Source organism: Falco rusticolus, chromosome 2, assembly GCF_015220075.1.
Source record: "Falco rusticolus isolate bFalRus1 chromosome 2, bFalRus1.pri, whole genome shotgun sequence".
NCBI lineage: Eukaryota > Metazoa > Chordata > Aves > Falconiformes > Falconidae > Falco > Falco rusticolus.
This window is the reverse complement of record NC_051188.1, coordinates 56184144-56205191: the sequence shown is the minus strand read 5'-3', so window position 1 is coordinate 56205191 and position 21048 is coordinate 56184144. Positions and strand designations below refer to the sequence as shown.

At 41.6% G+C, this 21048-nt stretch overlaps 1 protein-coding gene across 1 annotated transcript in view; it reads right to left on the bottom strand.

Annotated features, from left to right (window-relative positions):
* Positions 1-1044: 1044 nt before the first annotated feature.
* HS6ST3 (heparan sulfate 6-O-sulfotransferase 3) overlaps positions 1045-21048 on the bottom strand; it is a 306601-nt gene continuing 286597 nt past the window's right edge. The window contains exon 2 of the mRNA XM_037377552.1: positions 1045-6809. Coding sequence (XP_037233449.1) covers positions 6104-6809 — 706 coding nt within the window. The 3' untranslated portion in view covers positions 1045-6103. The remainder of the gene's footprint in view (positions 6810-21048) is intronic.

Sequence of the window (21048 nt, the reverse complement as noted above, 5' to 3'; positions counted from 1 at the left end):
ACAGTAGCTGTTTGTCTAGGGTGCTGTGAAGAACAATTAAGGAAACAAAACTAACCGGAACCTTTGAAAGCTTTCTTCTTTTGCTACCCTCATCAAACGCTGTCTTTGTTGTTTTCAAAGAACACTTTCTCATGCAGGCTGAATATATATTTATTTTTTTCTCCATTAGTATAGCTTTCCACAGCACTTAGCAGAGGTCAGTCAACTTTAATCAAAAAGGTGTTGGCCAGGGTCATTGCATCCTAATTTGCCACAGCATGGCCTTCTCTTTTAACCAGGCTCACCTCCAGGGATGCAGCATGTCTGCAAGGCTTGTTGTTGGGAAAATCAAGAAATGTGAAAAACAGTTATGGAACAGGAGCCTGGACTCCTCTTGGAAGAAGCAGACCTAACAGAGGCCCTCAGTTACTCTAAGATACAGGTCAGTGTTTCCGCCTCACTGAAGTCTGTCCATGCTCCTCCATGCTCCCGTCACTGCCCCAGTTCACTGTATTCACACACTTACGTGTAATAGTGTGGCTGAATAAGCGATCAGCTCCTCCCAAGGTCCATGTACCCTCAGAAGATACAAGGACATGCACACAAGGCTAACAGTGCGGCAACAGACTGCAGCTACCCATCCTTCCCCACAGCAGCTCGTGAGATTATTCTCGTGAGAGTTTGGATTGGTTCTCAGTGCTGCTGGAGTAGAAACGAAGTTCAATGAATTCACTACCACTATTTGCATATTTAAGTCTTAATTCAATCCAAGTATAGAAATTCTGACACCAAGGTCACTTCAGTTAGTGCTGGTGACTGTTCAAGTCTCGACTCTCCCGTCTTAATTCAATCTGAGATCAAGCCCAGCAAAATCAATTGGAATCAGAAGATTTGGTATTGGGCCCAACATGACTAAACAGTAAGTTATATCAACATGCTTTTTCCACCATGTACATTTTGTTAATAAAATGTAATTATGGTTATGTCAGACCTCTACTAATGCTTGAAACTGGCCTGACAGGGGCGTTTTTAGTCATTTTATGGCTATGTAGATAAGATGGAATCTTTAGTGTTTCAAAAACGCGAACAATGTTTATTTGTTTCTCATAAATATGGACCCAACAATACTCAACAAAATTTCTTCATTTTTAACAGATTTCTTAATGAGCATCATTTTACAGAAAACCACCAATAAATAAATATATGAAAACAATTGCTTTTGACATCACAATGGTTAAACACATTAAATAATTCATTAAATTGTGCTTTACATCAATGAAAATCCCTATATCTACAAACTATCTTGTAAATAGGAATAAAAGTAGATATGGTTACTCACAATACAATCTCTTAGTAGCAGAGTTCACACACATTATTGCACATAAACAGAAGGAAAATTCCTAAATAAGAAAGTAATTTACAGCCTATTGATTTACCCCTTCATCTTAAATATAGCAACTGATGGGCACTCTTGATTTTTTTTTTCTCACTTCCAACATTTATTTGAAATCACAGAGCTAGTGATATGGTCAAGAAGAAAGCCAAGGACATTGTAGGCTATGAAACTCATCACCCTCCACAAAGTATCAACAAAGAAAGTATTACAAGAACCAGACTGAAAGAAGTGTTTCATTGGAAACTGGGTACCTTTTCCGAGTATGCTTTTGCCACATGTAGGGAGGATACAGCAATCTGCTCCAGCAGAGCGATTTTATTGTGATTGTTCGTCTCGTATGGGGTAGTCTCCACCAGCCTGGAAACAAGATATTCCTTATCCCAGACTGAAAAAGAATAATTCTACATATATCAAGGGAACAGCAACAGAGGGGAAAAAAAGTGCCAGTAAGATAAGTTTTATAACATCAGTGCTTGTAACTGGTAGAAGACTGCAGGTGGGAAACAAGAACCCACTACTGCAGAATAAAGCATGTGTTAACGAGAAGGCCAGCTTGAAAAAACTCCTGGTTTAGCAGTGGACATCAAATCTGAAACATCTCCAGATGTAAAGGTGATGTGACCTGCCGTTTGGTTTGGTTGAGCGGATATGCTGCAGTTAGGAAGTTTGGCCCTGGATCTGACCTCCATCACTTTTTTGTTCTATACATCTGTTTTTAGTGAACTGCAAATAACTACCGCATATTGGGTAGAATGCCTAGCAGGGCTATTGCAGCCTCACTATTAACACAACCGCAGTGAAGAATACCCCGCATCAGAAAAGGTGTTTTCTTTTCTTTCCCCATAGTGAAAAAGCTTTTTATTGTTAGCAATGATGAGTGGGGAAGAGAGGACAAATTTTCATTCCTTAATAAAGCACGGCCCATAGGCAACAGGCCGAGTTCTTGAAGTAGACATCAGATTACTGGGAACAAGTTTTAACGACACAGCATGTTTCTCTGTCTGCTCCAAGCCTACAGTGAATTATAGCTGGAAAAGGCAGCCAGTGCCGAGGAGGTGATGGGAGAGATTAGCAAGTACATCTCCATTACAAAAGAATGAGATTTGTTTCAGCACCACAGTAGCAGAAGCCAAATTGCCTTGTTTAAGCAACAAAATAATGCCAGGAAGATGGACAGAAATCCTATAGCATTGTTGCTTATGAAGGTTTTGAAAGAAACATGCCGCGCTCCGATCTTATATGAGCCAGTGCAAGTCTGTGCTGTCAGAGCAATGAAAACTTGGAATAACAGAGATATGATCCAGGGCCTTTATTTTGCTTTTGCGTTACATTATTTCAGGTGGAATGCCCAAGAGGAAAAAAGCTGCAAGCCTGTGTCTTAGAAATCAGCCTGAAAATATTTCCAAACTGCTTTATTTGTCGTGTGTCAGGAAATTCTGCGAAGAAAAACAGTATTGTTGGTACCAGGTCCCCCAGTCCCAGGGACTCTGGGCAAGCTCTCAGCTGCTGGCTGCCCCCCTGCCTCAGCTACTGCACAACCAGGGCTACCACTACACAGGCTCCAGGGAAATAAACCCAACCAAACAACTTAAATTTTAACTAAATCCCAAGTGTTAAGGCAAATCCCATTAACATAGATGGCACAGCACATTAACAGCTCTTCAGGACCCTAATGTTGTCTCCTGGGAAATGACTGATGAAAAGGTTAGGCATTATATTAAGGTATTGCCAAACTATTAAAGCAAATGTAAACTGCCCATAGACCGCTTTGATTTTCCTCATTAGGCTTTGTTTTGTGTCGGGCAGAAGGAATAGTCTGGAAAATGGCTGGTGTGCTTAGACAGCTGAAACTGAGTCACTGGTGAGGCTCCCGGGGACCATTTCTGAGCTCTGTCTCCTCTTCCCTGAAAAGCTAATACTGCATTTTCTCCATGAAAAAACGAGGCCCTCATTGCCGTGAGCAGTACAGAGAGGTGGCCCGCTGGGGAAAGAGGCAGGGACACAAGAAAAGGGATCCTACTTTTGTGCTTAGGAAGAAAAAGAAGGGATGCTTTAAAACAAAAGATGGGCTGGGACTGATTCTAGTCCTTTGCTTACCTTCCTCCTTAATGTGAATTTGGCCTTGCATCTTTCCTCCCGTGTGGCTGGCTTCTCTCCTGCCCAGCCTTGCCTCCTGCCAAGCCCCCGCAACCTGTCTGCCAGACCTGCCTCTCATGCATGTCCCACACCACTGCCCACCCTGCCTCTGCCTCTGTTGTGGGGTCCTTTGGTGTCCCCCAGGCACCCCTAGCCCCCTGTGCTCATGGAAACAAGGGGCACACCTGCAAATTCTGGGCACAGAGTATCAGGTGCCAAAGGCATCCTTCCCCACTCTTGCTGTGGGGTCTGCAGCAAGACGTAGCAATGGACCCAGGATTGGGGAGATGTGGCAGGTCCTATTGTCCCTGCATCACCAGCCAGAAAGATCCTTCCCTCCGCAGGGCCAGGGCCAGCCCAGCCTGAAGCCCTTGTGCCAGAGGGTAAGATGTCAGCTCACTACAAATTACCTGCACCGCGCTAAAGGTGCAATAATACTGATCAGGCTTAGCTCTTCATGGCCTTGCTGTCCTGCAGCCAGGACATCCAGAGAGAGCTTCCATCCTAGACTAGAAACATTTCAATTTAAATCTCTGAAGGTAGGTGTCCATGTGTGAGCGAGGTGTCTAAGTGCCTCTTCCAGGCGATGGAGATCCAAGCAGTACCGTCCAGGGTCTAGAGAGCTCCTCACTCTTCTCTAAGGCAGTTATCCCATGCTCAGGCAGAAGAATAACAATCTGTGGTCCTGCATTCTCCCTTCTGAATGTGGAGGTGGGAGGAGATGCACATGATGCACCAGTGGAACAGACATTAGGGACCAAAACCCACTGCTACTCACCCCAAAAGCAGCACATTGACAATCAGGGGTAAAGCAACATATTGCTAAAAAACTACATTGAGAATGAGGCATCATCCCGGTAGCCCTCTTCACTTCTTAATAGCCATTATGATATTCCATTTTTAATGTATTATTGTATGTATTAACTCTCAACAGGATCGATAGATTGTATTTTTGATATTGTGCATAGATAAGTAGCAACAGCATTGTCAGAGGAAAAGAAGACAACGCATGCACTTAAAAAATAAGACTTGGAAATGAAGGGACAAATTTTGAAATTCAGCCTCTTTTTTCTGTAACACATTACTTTTTTTTTACCAACCAGATAAAAAGCTTGACTTTTGAAAATAAATGAGAAATGTGCATCCACATCAGGTACTCTGGTATTTCTAATTAGCAAATCTGTAAGGTAAAAGCCATTCATGCATGCAATAATATACTTTCAGCATTTTGATTTAGCAGCCATGGTGAGGCACTTAGAGAAATTTCCTCCTAATGCTTTACATTTATGCCAGAAAAAGAAGGAAAAAAACTCAAAAATCTGTGGTGCACAGGACCTTCTTTTTAAAATTTCACTATTACGAATGGAACAACATAAAATCTTGGAATAAATAGATGCAGTTTCATCACAAGAATGTAACGTGTGGAGGAAGAACCCATTGAATCCTTTTCTAGACAGGGAAGAAAACCAGATACAGATCTCTCATCATCAAAACAATAAATTTACAAAGAATCTTTATACAGAGTAATAAATACCAAGACTTTCCACATATCCATTATGTATCCTATAAAAATGAAAGCTGTCTTTTTTCTAGCCACTACTGTAGTTAGAGAGAAAACCAATTTAAATTGTATTCACTCGGCATCAATGTATTTTAACAGACAGTATCATAGACCTGCCTACCTTCACAGACAATATATCTCCAGGCTTTTACAGCAAATCTGGAAAATGTCACACTAATATTTAAGCTTTCCCTGCTCTCTCTTTCCTCTTCCCTGTAGTTTGCTTAGCCCCTCTTCACCTTTTGTGAATGTGAAGGCTGACTTCATTGCCTGCAACGCGATAATCTCTGCGACGGGTGCCCAGCTGCCGCACGAACCTCATTTCTCAAGGCTTTCCCTTTGCCACACACACACACTCAGAAAGATGGCTGCTATCTGGCTGGGTGCGGTGCTCTCAGCATCTGTGGAGAAATCAGCTAACCCTTCCAGCACTTCACGTACAAATCATCTCTGATTACTGGCTAACAGAACAGAACAAGCCATGCCCCAATCCCACACTTCCTAGGTCTTTTTTCGATCAACTCAGAAAATTCTTCCCTTAATTTAAACACAGCATGTAGAAGTTGGAAGGGCAATGTGCTTTCCTCCATTTCATTCACTAGAAAGCTACACACTACAGTTGCAAAGGACAGTATGAAATAAACCAGCTCTCATGTCACAGAGCAACCAAACTAGTTATTTTTTCCCAATTTTTCATTCATGTCTGTGCAAGTTTTGGTAGCTCAGATTGTATCTGTCAACGCAAAGGATATAGCTCTCTCTTCAACACATTCTCATAGCTTAGGGCTTTGAAGGAAGTCTTTTTGGACAGGAATGTATTCTGCTGCCATTTAATAACACTAATCAATGCCTGTTGAGAAAAAAATACATTCTCCTCACTGGCAGAAAACAAGAAAAACTGAGACAAGGAGGGGTAGTTGTCAGGCGTGATCTCATTTACTAAAGTGGTAGGCCTTCCATGGCTAATTCCCAGGTAGCCATGTTGCACAAACTCACTGATCCTCTCACCAGTTTGTAAAGATGGAGGAGCATCACCACCTTGCAACCTGACTATTATAGTCTTCAGTAACGGCTACTTCTACTGCCTCTTCTCTTGGCCACTGGTGAGCTCTCTGCTCCCGCAGCAGCCGCCGCTCCTCGCGCCTCTTTAGCCGGTTCTTCTGATGTTCTTCTTGCTTGGAGTACTGGAAGCGCTGCAGGAACAGGTCCTTCGCATATTCGTACAGCTGCACGTCCAAGAAATTCAGCTCCTCTATCCGCTGCCGCACGTCCTCACCAATGTCGACATTGGAGGCCCGTGTAACGTTGAACTGGGTGAATGGAGAAATGAACTTCAGGTTGAATGTCCTCTCAAAGAGATACTGTGTTTTCCTCTGAAATTCTGTGAGCCCAAAGAAGGCCATATTTTTCAGATTGTTCTTGGCGCTTTGGAGAAGAATCATATTTCTTTCACTCTCGTTCATAAAAGTCAGGTTGTAGCATCCCACCAGGCTGAGGTCTGCCAGCATGCGCACCTGGCGGTTGTTGGCCAAGTTGTAGCTACAATCCATGAATTCCTGTAAACTGACTCCCGACCAGTCGTCTCCTTCGTAACAGGTAGGCAGCTCGTCTGGTGTTGGGCTTCTTCCATCACACATATGAAGGGAAGTTTTCCACGTCGCACCCCTCTGGACATGCTTCCATTCACTCAAGTACCGTGACACCGGATCCCTCAGCATCGTGATGTAATAGAAGTTCCTGAAATATATCATTAAACACAGTTTTAAGATTCAGTGGGTTTCACTTTTTTGTTCTCCAGTAAAAAGATTACCAGCCACTGCCACCACCCCCTTCACTTTTTCCAATGTAATGTAGGCGCTTCAAGTGACTACTTCTGAGACAGTAAAAAGCTTTAAGCTTCTTAAGTACTGTGAATGAAATACAAGGTAAACTGGGGAAAAGACACAGATATGAAAGGAAATAATCAGCTATCAGAGAAACAGAATTACTTTGACCTGGCAACTGTTCAGTGGTAGTTACTTTATGTAGAAGCCAATTAACTGGAGTGTACTCCCCTCTACTTCGAAACGCCAGCCCTCAGTAATATCAGAAACAATGGGTAAAGAGATGTATATAATCTTGCAGCTTCTCTTCTGGACTGAGACATAGGTGCATAAGATGATAATCCATACAGCATTTGGTCAAAATGTATAAGAGAAGCATGAGCAATTTCATGTGGATGCTGCAAGTGCTAAAAATAATGCCATGTGGAACACTGGCATGAACCACCTATGTAAGAAGAACCCTATTATTAAATGGGTTGGAGTGAAGATAATGAGACATCCAAAATCCATTCATATGACTTAATTTTAGACAAGTGCTTGATTGAAATTAGTTATAATCGTGTAGTACAAAAGCATTTGTTGATATAAAGATTATCATTATTCAGCCTCATCTGTCACGAACACAAGAGACACCAAGAAATATTGATTTGAAACAGAGCAAATAATGGCAGAACTCACTTTGTCAGTTCACCTTTTAGCTATTGAATTCAGTTTGTACATCTATTTATGGCAATCTGAAATGGACTGCAATTGAGTATGCTTCAAGCAGGCTTTCACAGATTGAGGTTTTTTACTGAGAAATGTTTTATTCAATAACAACTCACCTGAATTACAGGGGGATATCATAAAGACAAAGCAAAACCAAAATACGATTTCTGCCAACTAGAATAACCAGCAGAAGATTCATGACTAAAATTAACACACAGTCTGGTACAAAAATAGACCCATGAGTCTGCATGACTCATCTGACTGCAAACAATGCATTAATAAATCATGAGCCCTAAGATTTCTTAAGAAAAGCTTGATCTCAGTACTTTCTTGAGCCTAGAGAAGTATGAAGCAAGTAAGCAGAATGCAAGCTTGCTGAAGACAAATTACCCTGTAAACAAACCAACGCTTTGTGAGGACCATCTCATACACGAGCTAACTCCAGTTAAACGAAAAATCTCAACATTTTTAACAATCTCCAAAACAATTTTCAGATATCACCCATTTTCTGCCACTAAAGAGTCCGCTTAAGTTCTCCACAAACCCCATGTTTGTCATAAAAAAAGGCATTTCCCCACATATTCCTGAAAATGCAGATATATTCCCCAGTGCAGACAAAGCAAAAAGAAACAGGGCTGAATGCTTTGTCCTCCTTCATTCTGAGTTCTCCACCTACAGCATCTATAATATATTTTCTGGAATGAGGTTATGAGGCCAAACTATGGACTATGTTCTGCTGCAGGGTCATTTCTTGAACTACAATCTAATGGAAACACCTGTTTCAAGAATTAATTCACAGCAGAAGGGTTACAGCTGGAAGGATATAAACTAGGGAGTGCCATGGATATAGTTTCACTATCAATCACTTGCATTGGAAGCCACGATTTGTGCTAGCATCAGTTGATACTCTGCAGGATGATATTTCCAAAACCATTTACCTCTTGGGTTTTCTGGCTTCTGCTCACACATGACCAGACTGTACCACTTTGGTTACTTACACAGCCCACATGAACAGCAAACCCAAGGAACACACAGCTATTCACCGACAGATATTTTGAAAATCCCTCTTTTACTCCTGCAGAGTAGGAAGTACCAGAAATCATCCTGTGTGCTGTGCATTATAGTTCCAATACAAAAAGCACAGTCTTTAAGTACTTCAGGCACAGCTTTCCCTTCTCAGATTGGATGTTCACCTCATCTTGGCTCTATCCTGCATGTATGAGAGAGCACATTAAGAGTTGCTTTCCAACTAGAATGACAAAAAGAGGACACATTTCACTAGCGTGCAGATAAAGCAGCCCAACTCTCCAACACCCATTAGCTCTCAGTATAAGACACTGTTGTTGCAACATCCAGCAGGAACTGGTAGGGTTGTCAAAGAAAATGATTGAAGCTCCAAGGAAGAAGAAATGAAAAAACATGGACAAAAATTCAGAGGCAGTTGCCAACATCTACATCGACAGAGATGAGGTGTTGGCTTAGTCCTTGTATTGCTGTCCCTCCCCTCATCATAAAATTTTGGATGTTGGTATGTTGTAACAGATGGGTTTAAAAGTTGCTCTTGACAATTATTTACACCTCTAATAATAGTTCTGTCTTTCTTCACCCATCTCTAGCAGTCCATCAGGCATGACTCAGAGCAGCAACAATTAACAGAAATACCTCCTTTGCATCAATCATTTCCATTTCATCCCTGGATATGTAAATGTGCAATAAACAGCAGTATGAAGCAAATGCAGGGAAATGAGAGCAGCGCATCTTAGTATAACATCCTCAGCTTCCCTTACACAGACTGGGCAAGAAATTTTCACGTCTGTTGCTGTTCCTCCTTGTGACGACTACTTGACTTCTGCATCTGTTTTCACTATCCTGATTAATTTGCTTCTTGGCTGTGCAACTTTCAGAGTGTTGCCTTCTTGTGTTATCAATAGAATGCTTCCTCATTTGGCAGACATCCTTTAACAGCAGCCTGACACAAACGTAGTTACCGAGGCACTAATAACTGAGTGCAGCCATGCCCACCCCATTCAGTTTCCAACCTTCTGTGTAACCTTCTGTTCATGACTCTCCGTTACCCTTTTAACCTATCTGAGGTCAGAAGACCTCGAGATTTCTTCCATCTGATCCTGGGCACTGTCCAGATGACACTGTTACCATGCTACACAGAAGACTGGGGTACGCTGCAGAGAAGTCATGGCACAAATTTTTCTTTCAGGGAAAAGGATGCCATGTCTCTAGAATAATGATATACATAAAAAATGCATAGGTCACGCACACTTGTTTCAGTTGGAATATTATAAAAATTATCTTAGGAAATTTTCAAATGTTGACATTTATGGATTAAATATAGCAGCATTGCAGAGCTCTCAGTGCCTAATACACAGCGTTCAATCACGCTAGGAACGGCTGAGGAGTCAGCTCATAATGAAGACAAGAAACAGTTCATAAAAACATGAAACTGGGGATGGCCTTCAGTCTCTTCTTTCTTCACTGTTCAGTAAAAGAACACCAAGTCAGCTACATACTGAACATGCCTGAGCCACTCTGAATGCATTTGTTCTTGTCGGTGTCAATGACCCCCTTGCATCACCCATGCTCGTGCTTACACGGCTATGTTAAGCTCTGCAGCTACCCACTGTGGGAAATCTCAGCCAAGAACTAAGCGATAACTTCTGTAACCCTGTTTGACAAAGCAAACTCATCACAAACTTATTGGCTCCATTTCAAAGGACTCCCATCGTTGATTACTCAAACTGCTGTCACAGCCTCAGTGCTTAAAGGCTAGCCAAGCAGAATATGCTGGCACGTCAATGAGAAGATGTTTAAACAAAACATTCCAAATTAATTAAATCCCGTACAAATTATATCTGTACGTGTATGTATAACTGTATCATCTGTATCTATAGCTATATTAGCGTGTGCATGTATGTGTGTGTAAAAAATTACATCAGAATCTGGCCATAAGCTGCAGTTGTCAATGGAAGAAAAATCATAGTAAACATATAGTATGTATTTGCCAATATATCTTGTGGCTGTCTATATAAACACATAGACATGTACAAACAGTTTAGGTTACATTTCAAACGACAGCAGCCCACTAGTCACGATGTTACCTCCTCCTGAGAGGAAATTTCATACAACTTCCCCAGATTAAACGATCTCCTTTGGAGCTTGAAGCACTGAAATTAATGGGTTATCAAAGTTGCCACTATGGGATAGCTGATTTTTTAGACAGATGCTAAGCAACGTGATGGTCAGGGCAAGGGCCTAATGATCCACGCAAGGGCCTCAACAAGCAGTGGTGTGAAGCATGGGCTGCACACTACTGTTTACACTAGAATTCAAAAGCACTTAGGAATTCAGAAGGCTCTAGTCCCACTCGTGTGGAATGCAGTCTCTTCACTAGCATTAGGCAAAGAAAACCTTTAACAAAACAGCTAAAATGAGCTTCTAGTTATAACCTAAGAACATATATTTCTTTCACATTATAATGTATTTTAATATAAATACTCTAATCTTACATTAATCCTTCAATAGTATTGCTCTGGTTTAGAAATTAATTTCAGAGGAGCAGACTCTGCTGTTAGTGGAGGTGATCCCAAACCAGGGCATTTTGCCTCTTCTATCACCATGGAACAGACGTCCCAGCTGAAGGAGATTTACTAAATACGTGAAGGATCACCGCACATCGAGAACAAAAACATCCTGTAGGGCCTCCTGGGGAAGAAGGATGAATGGCATCTTCTCTGTCATTGCCGCTCTCATGTGGAACAGCCGGCACAAGGAGAGCTCAAGCAGCACTCAGAGGCTCGGAGAGGAGAAAAAAAAAAGCTATTCCCTCATCTTTGAAAGCATGAGGCAGGACCTTACGTGCAGACTGATGAGCTTCATAAAAGGAGAACAGCACACTCACAGCAGCCGACGCAGAGACGGAGGAATATTTGAGGTGGAGAAAAAGATTCACTGGAGAATATTCTGGAAGACGCTAACAGAAAGAAGAAAGAAAACCCAAAACATCTGAAAAACCCAGGTGCATCATAAAACCACTCACATTCTGGCTTTTTCTGGTAGCAGTGAAAATAAAAGCCCCGATCAAGTTTATGACCCAAGTTGAGACAAGAAGTTAGCAGCTTTAATCCTGGAATCGAGGGGTCTTCCGAGGAAAGTTCTGAAACCCCAGCAAAAGCCAGCCTGGCAGCACTCTTCTGCTAACAACAGAGGTTGTGGCAAGACAAAGGGTTAAGAAGGATCTGCATTATTTGAACAAAAGCCTTATGCTTCCCAGTTTTATCCTGAAGCCCACATTCTCAAAGGCAGTAACGGAGTTCACCACCAGTCAGCAACCCCTCTTCAGGCAAAGTATCATCAGTGTGGATAACGGTGAAGAGAAGAGTGTAAACAAAACAAAAATAAGGACAATGCAATATATGAACAAGGAGCAAATAACAGCATGCAACAAGGACAGTGTGGGGAGGCAGAAAGCAAAGAAATATTCTTGGGCTGATCTGAACTGGTCAAAGTCACCCTAGTGTAATGCAGATGTATCAGCTCATGGCTGGCAGCATTACTGTGCAGTGTCACTGCATCTACGTTGTGCTTAATTTACAGGTAACCTGCCCAATGTAACAAGAACTGACTGTATACTTCTTACTCAGATAAACAGTACTGTAACAAAGAAGCTACGAAAATGCACAAATTATAAGCATGTCCATCTGACTGCAGGAAGCATCGTTCAGCTTACCCACCAAGCCAGACAGATGAAGTCTCGCTAGCCCAAGATGATGTAGCAACAGCACATAGTTTTCTGAAGCTTAGCATCTGTCACAGGATGCTGAACCACTGTGATGGGAATCGGTTTCTAAGACATGCTTTAGAAATGTGTGACCTTAATACTATTAGCTGCCTTCTCAGGTTTTTATGGGTTTCTTTACAAGCTTTTAACTGAAAGAACAGCAGTCACCATTAAGAAGTCAATGTTTATCCACTCTTACCATATACATCACTCATTCAGCATGTAGGAAACACACTTGGCTGTTTTGTCAAGAGGATCTGAGCACCCACCACTTCTGCTGTTTTTAACCAGGATGATGAGCGCTGTGCTTGCTTAAAACAGTGGCTGTAATGTCCTAGAGGCACTCCACATTAAAGAAGAACTTGCCATTGACTTCAGCAGAGTTATTTTAAAAAAAACCAACAACATTGCACTTTGAGGTACAAAATTACAAAATTCTAGATATATCTCTTTATTCTTCTGAGAATTTGTCTCATGGCTCTGAATCCAACTAGAAAAAAGCTGGCCACCGTTTCCTATTTCCAAACTGCCCACAAGCTTTTCTTGGTTAACTACCCTTTTCGTTACGCCAGTGACATTCAATGCAGCTAAATCTGTACGACATGTCTGCTCAGAGAAAGACTGGATACTACTTGCAGGGTAAGACACCTAAACGCAGTGGTCTACATATAAGCTCTATGTTGAAGCAACCTCTGAAGCCAGTGGGCAGCTCCCCAGCACACGCAGTGGTGTGTGTCCGGAGAGGGATGCAGCTGGCAATGGGGAGGTGTCAGCTCTGTCATGAGCTGTATCATAGTCACTATATAGAATCATAGAATCGTTTAGGTTGGAAAAGGCCTTTAAGATCATCAGGTCCAACCGTTTACCCAGAACTGCCAAGCCCACCACTAAACCATGCCTCTAAGCCCCTCATCCACATGTTTTTTAAACACTTATAGGGATGGTGATTCCACCACCTCCCTGGGCAGCCTGCTCCGATGCTTGACCACCCTTTCAGTGAAGGTATTTTTCCTACTACCCACTCTAAACTTTCACTGGTGCCACCTGAAGCCGTTTCCTCTTGTCCTGTCACTTGTACTTGGGAGAAGGAACCGACTCCCCCTGCTTACAGCCTCCTGCCAGGCAGCTGCAGGGAGCGAGGTCCCTCCCGAGCCTCCTCCTCTCCAGGCTAATGCACTGTGTACTTTGACCACAATGGGAGCTTAGATACCTGCTAACTTGCAGATGTCTACATTGTAGGTACCTATATACAGGTGTCTCCGTCTGCAAGGTAAATCCCACACCTGGAGTCAAAGACTCCCTGCCTGAATGGACGCATTCACAGAGTGCAAACTTCATGCCAACCTCCAAAACTGACCAGGCACGTAACATTTTGTAATGAGTGAGAACCTTTGTTTCATGACTTTTTTTTTCTTAAAATCTACCAGTCAGATTAGGAAATCTCTTTCTAAGCATGCTTTTAGAGCTGGAGCATTCCCAAAGTAAGTTCTTAAGTAAGTTTCGTATTATTTCACACAAATCTCCAAACCAGCAGTTAGAAAAACTGTCTGCCATAATTTTGTTGTCCTTGCTGATATATCAGTGTATCAGTGAGATAGTGGGAGGGCTTGGAGTCAGACAGCTGGGTTTATATTTCTGGTTCTGGAAAGCAAAGGCTCAGGAAGTTACTTGTGATGACACAGTCTGTTATACAGGCAAGAGAAATGTGGTGTTTGGGCACTGAAGAAATGTGAAACCTCACATTTTGTTGCATGTTAGGAGGAATACTCCCTGTCACCAACTTCAGCTTCTTTTACAGTAACCCGTTGCTTTAGGATTCATTATAAAACTCCCTATTTTTCTATTTAGAAATTGCAAGCCCTTTTTTCTTTAAAAAAGTCCTCTGAAAGATCTGATTAAATTATGTATCCATGCTATCAGGAAAACCTCAGGAAAGCTTTACAGTGCTATTTTATTTTTTTACGTGGCTGTTGGTCTGAAGATTAGTGTCCCACACCTGATTAAAGAATGACAGATGATAAAGAGTGTCTTTAGAGATCACTCAGTCCTTGACAACTTCTAATGGCAGTGATTTAAGGTAATCCAGAAGAGTAGAAGAAAGAGAGTGAATCTGTGGCAACACAAATGCTGCATGTACAACATTGGGAATTTTTCTCCTAAAGAGTCTAATTTTCCTTGAAGTGAAGCTAGGGCAAATTCAATATATGTGAGGATATGAGAAGAGGGAGATACTAGGTAAGCTATGTGAAAATAGCACTGTTCTATATTGAAAAAAAAAAATACTTGTTTTTTCTTAAATACTTTGGGAATGAACACAACTGGCCTGGGACTGCAAGCTGACAACTTTCTTTTAAAACATTATAGGCTTTTGGATTTAGGACCTGTGATTTTTTTACTTTTTTAAAGTGACAAATAACAAATTAAAATAATAATCACATTTTCTACATACCACATTGACACATGCCCCTCAAAATCCTTAGGAAAATGGATCTCAGGACCTATTGCTGCAAAAGGAAACTGGTAGTGCTGAGACTTTTTTTCTTGACATAGGAGAATATAAATTTGTGAAGATGCAGATTTTAATGAAGTATTTCAGTCCAAGATGTTAGGTGGGGACCAAGCAGCAGCCTTCCAGTACATAAGAGATCAATGAGAAGATGGAGACAGGCTTTTCACTGACGTGCATGGTGGGATAGTAAGAGACAACGGTCATAAACTGAAAAAGGGCAGGATAAAAGGAAAACAATTTTTACTATGAGAATAACTAAGCGTTGGAAAGCTTTGCCCGAAGAAGCTATGGGTCCTCCAGCCTTGGAAGTTTTGAAGGCTCAACTAGACAGAGCCCTGAGCGATCCCATCCACGCTCAGTGGTGACCCTGCTCTGAGCAGGGAGTTGGACCAGAGACCTCCTGAGGTCCCTTCTTACCCTATGGGTTCTGCATGACGATGCACAGTCTTCTGTCACCAAATGTACAGTCCTGTCAGAAAACACATCAAACGAAAACCAACGCCCACTAGATCACACCTGTCCTCCCTTGTTCTTCCCCGGCTACCCTAGGCAGAGTACAGGGAACGTGCCTTGCCTTTTATGAGATTGTTGGGGTTTTTTAATATGTGATTTTTAACTAGAGCTATAATGCTCTGAATCAGCACACCCTGAATTATTGAGCAGCTTCATGAATATTTATTTCAATGACACTCTGTTCAATACAGTCTCTAGAAATTGGAGAAGACAGTGTAGCAACTACATGTCCCTAAAGAAATTAATTCTGTTCACAGGTACCACGTCTGGATCTTGAACAGCTCCTAAAATAATGAAATGATGCAGCTACCCATGGTTTTAATCCCAGTATTTTAGAAAATGCACACAAATAGCATATGAAAATGTGTGAGCTTTCTGAGCTGGTATGTGTTTTTCCTGTGTGTTAGGATTTAGGCATAAATTTTCAAACACAGAACATAAAAGTTAGGTATCTAACTCCATATTTAAACATGTAGGTAAGCTCAGCCTCATTGCCAGTGAAGAAAATACACAGCAGTAAGAGCTAAGGATGCTCAGATACCTAGAAAACATGATCTGCTGATTTATTTAGCAAAAGGAGGCTCCGAGAGCCATCAGAGTACCCTTCCCTGGCAGCACACATAGCAGCACTCTAGTATTCCTTTCATAAAACATCCTAGCCCATTTTGAAATACCCTTTTTATGCCATTGTTCCCACTGAAAGGAGCTTGCAAAGATTGCTTCTCATGGTTAGGAATCTGAGTCTCATTCCCAGACTAAACCTGATTTCGTTCTACTTACATCCAGTGGTTCTTGGGTTAACACTGCAAATATATCAAGAGGATTTAGAAATGTAACATCAGAGAAGAGGAAACAGCATTTAAGTTGGAAATCAGAGAGCAATCACATCTCTCTCTTTTCATTTCATGAAGCTGAACTAGTCGTTATTGTCTCTTCTGATAAGACAAGCCAGAAGTGACCACATTGCAGTTCCCCAAAACCTTCGGGTCACACTTGGATCACTTCACTCAGAGGTGCACCCTGAGTTTTCCAATGTCTCAGCACTCCATGCTAGCTTTTGATAGGAGGCTCACAAAAGTAAGATGAGCTGGAAGCTCCTGAGATCGGTTCTGGTTGTCGACCATTCAAGCATTCCTTCCCTGGCATCTGAACTTGCACAACCTCCCATTTCACTATATATGGCTAGGAACTGGGCAAATTTCACATGAGGCCTCACAGGTGCTTTGTGCAATAAATACCTCTTATCTCCACTGGCGATGTATTCTCTGATACACCCTCACATTGCATTCATTTTTCTGATTTTTCTGTGGGGCCGCATAACTCTGGAAACTCATGCTCGCTGTGTTACTGGGCTAATATACAGAGGTCTGTCTGCTCCCCCCGTTTCGGCTGGTAAGCCCTCAGCTGAGAGAGGAAATCTGTTTCTATTGGCCTCAAACACATGATCTCCACTTTGTGCTACCAAACTTAATTCCAGCTGTTTTACTGAAATCCTCAAGGTCATTAAGCAAATTCCATTAACATACTTCAGCTTTTTTGTGCCAACATTGTTAATGAAAACATGAAATAGGATCAGAGCTAAGACCAGCCCTGAGGAAATTCATTAATAACTTTTCATTTAACATGAAAGTTCCTCCTTCAGCATGTCCCGCTTTGTTACCAGCTTCTTGTCCACCAGAAAATTCTTATGCTCAGCCTCATGTCTTCTGGATCGTATAATAACTTTGCAGATGCCACTCTACCAAATACTTTACTGAAGATGAATTTTCCTTCTCCTGCTAGAGACAGATGCTGGGTATTTACGTGTCTCAGCCCAAAGGAGGAGAATGGCGTCCCCAGCTTTGCTGCATGTGAGAACACAGGGAACGGTTAAGACGAGGAAATGACAATTTATTTGAGAGTGGTCTGGAATAGAAATGTACAGATTAGGCGATTTGATGGAAAAACAAACCTGCCACTTTCCATCAAACAACCTTGATACAAATTGTAAATCATTTCTTGATGAGACACAAATCTAACAAAGTTCCCTCCAGAGATTTTTGTTCTTTGCCTAAATTGTATCAAGCTCGGTTGTTCTAAGTGTTCTTTAAATTGCTGAAATCTTGAAGAGCCTTGCTGAAAGAAATATAAATATAAAATGCAATAATAAATCAAATAATAAGAATTTGATTCTTCTATCAAGCACATGCACAATAAAAGCTTTGTACCTTGTACGAAACGGTGTGTGAACACACGTGGGAGGAAATACTATTCAAATGCAATAGATACACAGTGTCTTGTAAGATTCTTTAAAGATACTGTATGCGAGAGCTTTGCACCAGAGAGAATAATAAATCCTTTGTGGCCAGGACTGGCAAAGGAGGAATCCATTGCTCACATCGCCCCCATTCTATCGCATCCCTATTGTGCACAGATCATTGCTGTGTCTCAAAAGAACCGCGCAAATCTGGGGCACAGGTGACATCTTTACACAAAAATGTTGCTTCTCCTATCTCTGCCTTCGCTGTGCCGCTGCACAGAAGGGAAAATGAAATAAGGACGTATTTGCACTGCTGCGCTACCTGCCTCCTCCCAGAGCTGCCTCTAGTCCCAGCTTGGGGAGGAAGTACTGAATTTGCCTTTCTCAGAGAGATGTTATGACTAAGGGGAGACAAGCTAAGGGGATGACCCACAGCGTCAGGCAGCAGCAGAAAACAAGGGCAGGGCAGAGAAAAGAAAGGTGATGACAGGCAAGGGACAAGCAAACCTGGAGACAGTACAGCATGAGGGACCTGCAGTTCGAGCTCGTTTTGTCAACTTAGCCCCCAAGAGTTACAGAAACCAGGTTGGGAAGGGACCCTCCTGACCAAGTCGGATGCCTACAATCACGAGCAACAGTTTAGCACAACAGGATTCATAAAATATCCTTTATGCGCACAAGACAAGCCACAAAACCTTCCTCACTATCAGGTTGCAGTCTCTGAGCAGCTGCCAGCAAGGTTAGAGCAAGTCCCTGATTCAGGAGTCTCTCCTGGGTGACTGGGCACTCCTCCAGCTCTGATGCAAAGAAACGGGGACACAGAACTCCTGACTTTTGTTCAGTAGCCTAAACAACATAAAGCCTTTTGTCACATTTATAAAGAAAAAATACCCCTACATACTTTCATGCAGAATTATGAGAGATCTGTTACTACAAAAGTCCTGGCTCTTGCAAGAATACACCTGATTGGTAAGGTTCAGTTTCAAAGAGCCCCTGACGAAACAAAATGTAGACAGTCCCTTAAATCTTCTGACATTTATATTTCTTCAGTTAGACTTTGTTAGGTCTGAAACAGAGCAAAAATATCTACGTTGAATTTAACCACAATGCTTACTTTCATCCTCTTCCTCCTTTTTGAAGGAGCTGTTGCTATCCCATTTTATGCCTTGGCTAGGTAAGACAAGACGCACGGGCATCACCAGTGGTCCTCTACAGCTGGCTTCATTGGAAACCAGTTTGTGACACAAGTGGCGTGTATCATGGCTCCCTCCCTAACTGAGCTGTCTCTGATTTCCAATAGCTCCGTTGCAGATGGTCTCCTCCAAATCTGGGATGCTCAGATCAAAGTTCTGTGGGATTTTTCACTGCAATGCATTTTGAATCAGTACAGTTAATTATGCTTAATTAATAGAGTAATTAACAATAAAAAAGCCCAGTAATTGAAAATCCTTTGAAAGTACATAAATTTATTCTCTCTAAGCTTTGCCTCAAGACTTTATTAATTCTGACATCAAGCATAATGACCATAAATTATAAATGATCATCACAAAAACGATGCATCACTACCATTTTCTTGTTCTATATGCTGAGTTTCTAAAACATCTAGGTTTGGTCATAACGTTTGAGATTTGCCTCCCGTAAGGTAAACAATATGACTACATGGATATTAAAGAAATAAACATTATGATAATATGGATATTAAAGAAATAAACAATATGACAACATGAGTATTAAGGAAATTCAGGCAATTCTAATGAAAACATTGTAAGAGTAGTCTTTCCTACTTATACATTGAAAAAATTCACAAAACCTAAGGAGATTTCTTAGCTGTAAGACAAAAGTGCTTACTCTGTTTCTCCTAAAATTTCTCTTCTTGTGTTGTAACTGTACATTTTTTCCTGTAAGACATTAAGCAAGCAGATGACAAGGTATTTCAACTGAACACTTCTAAGACAGACCACTGACTTCCCATTTTACCCTGCACTTTGTGTTTCTATTAAAATACTTGATGGCATCTAATCAAACCCATAAATGTTTATTATGAATAATACAACTCAAAGCTATAAGCAAAATTGCCATCTTCCTCCTCCATTGACTTAACAGATATCTCTCCATCAGGTCAGACTGTGCGTGTGTGCGTGTTTATACATAGGAACTCCACAAGGGGGCGCTCCTATCTTCCCCAAAAGCTAAGCAACCGCTTAACTTGCTTTCAAAAAAATGTATGTCGTAAAGCTTCCATCTACAGATACTACGGTATCTTAGAAAAAAGTTTTTATCAGCTCAAAATGAGTTTATGATAGAGTTTTATGGAACAAAACCTGTCATTTGAAAGGGAATCAGGTTTTATGTACAATTTCCAGTGCACACCTGGCATGCAAAGAACAGTGATAAAGCTTTTGCAAGTTCACTACTTGCAATAACCAGCCAATAAGCCCCAAGTAAGCGACTATTAGTGATTTCAGCTCTGTGTGAATGCATCCTGTAGACACCCCAGTTCAGGTTAAAGATATTTGCACTGTCCTTTCAACTCCCAGCAGATACGAAAACCAAATCTTGTTTGGGATACCTTGTAATTTGCTTTGCTATTCTGAATGTTTTATTGCGACAGTGTTGTAAGTCCTCATCTTCTTAATTCAATTGTAGCTCTGTGAGGTTTTTATTATTTACCATACCTTTGTCCTTGGAATACCTAACAGAAACTGGTCCATCTCCTTCCTCTGACCTCCCTCAAATCTTAATGAATCAAGGCTCTGACACACACGCCAGGCTGTGCACTGCACTGTACCACTATTGCCTGTGGATGCTATGCTCTGAGGAAGAAGGCAATAAGATGAAATAAAAAAGCCTAGGCTTCGAGCCTCCAACTTCTGTGAGGGATTCTTTACCTTTCAGGAAAACTAGCAAGCAATTATGTGAATTCAGCCTTGCTGATACAGTGCAAACCTGCCAATCTGCTAACTCATTCAAGTAAATCTGCACCTTGATCTGCAGAGCAAACTTCAGGCAAAGTTTTCACCATCGCTCAGCAATACTGCCGTATGATATGGTCGTGTTTAACCGATGTCGCTGACAGAGTTCAGGCTGCCACAATATTTCTGCATTCAGATAAAACAAAATACCCAAGGTGCTGATGGGACTTCATATGAATTACTGGCTGCAGCAAGTCACCGGGGGTGCCTTTGGCTTTGCAACCCTCTTCTGGAATGGACAAATCCTAATCAATGAAGCACATCTGTACCGTGGAGGAAAAGCACTTCCTAGTCCCTTCAGGCCATGAACTGACTACTTGAAGCATGGCATTTCATTAGCCTTATTATCTCAACTCATTTATATAGAAATGTTGTTAGGGGCCGTGAAGCCATCCAGCCCTTTGTAAAATCCGGCCACAG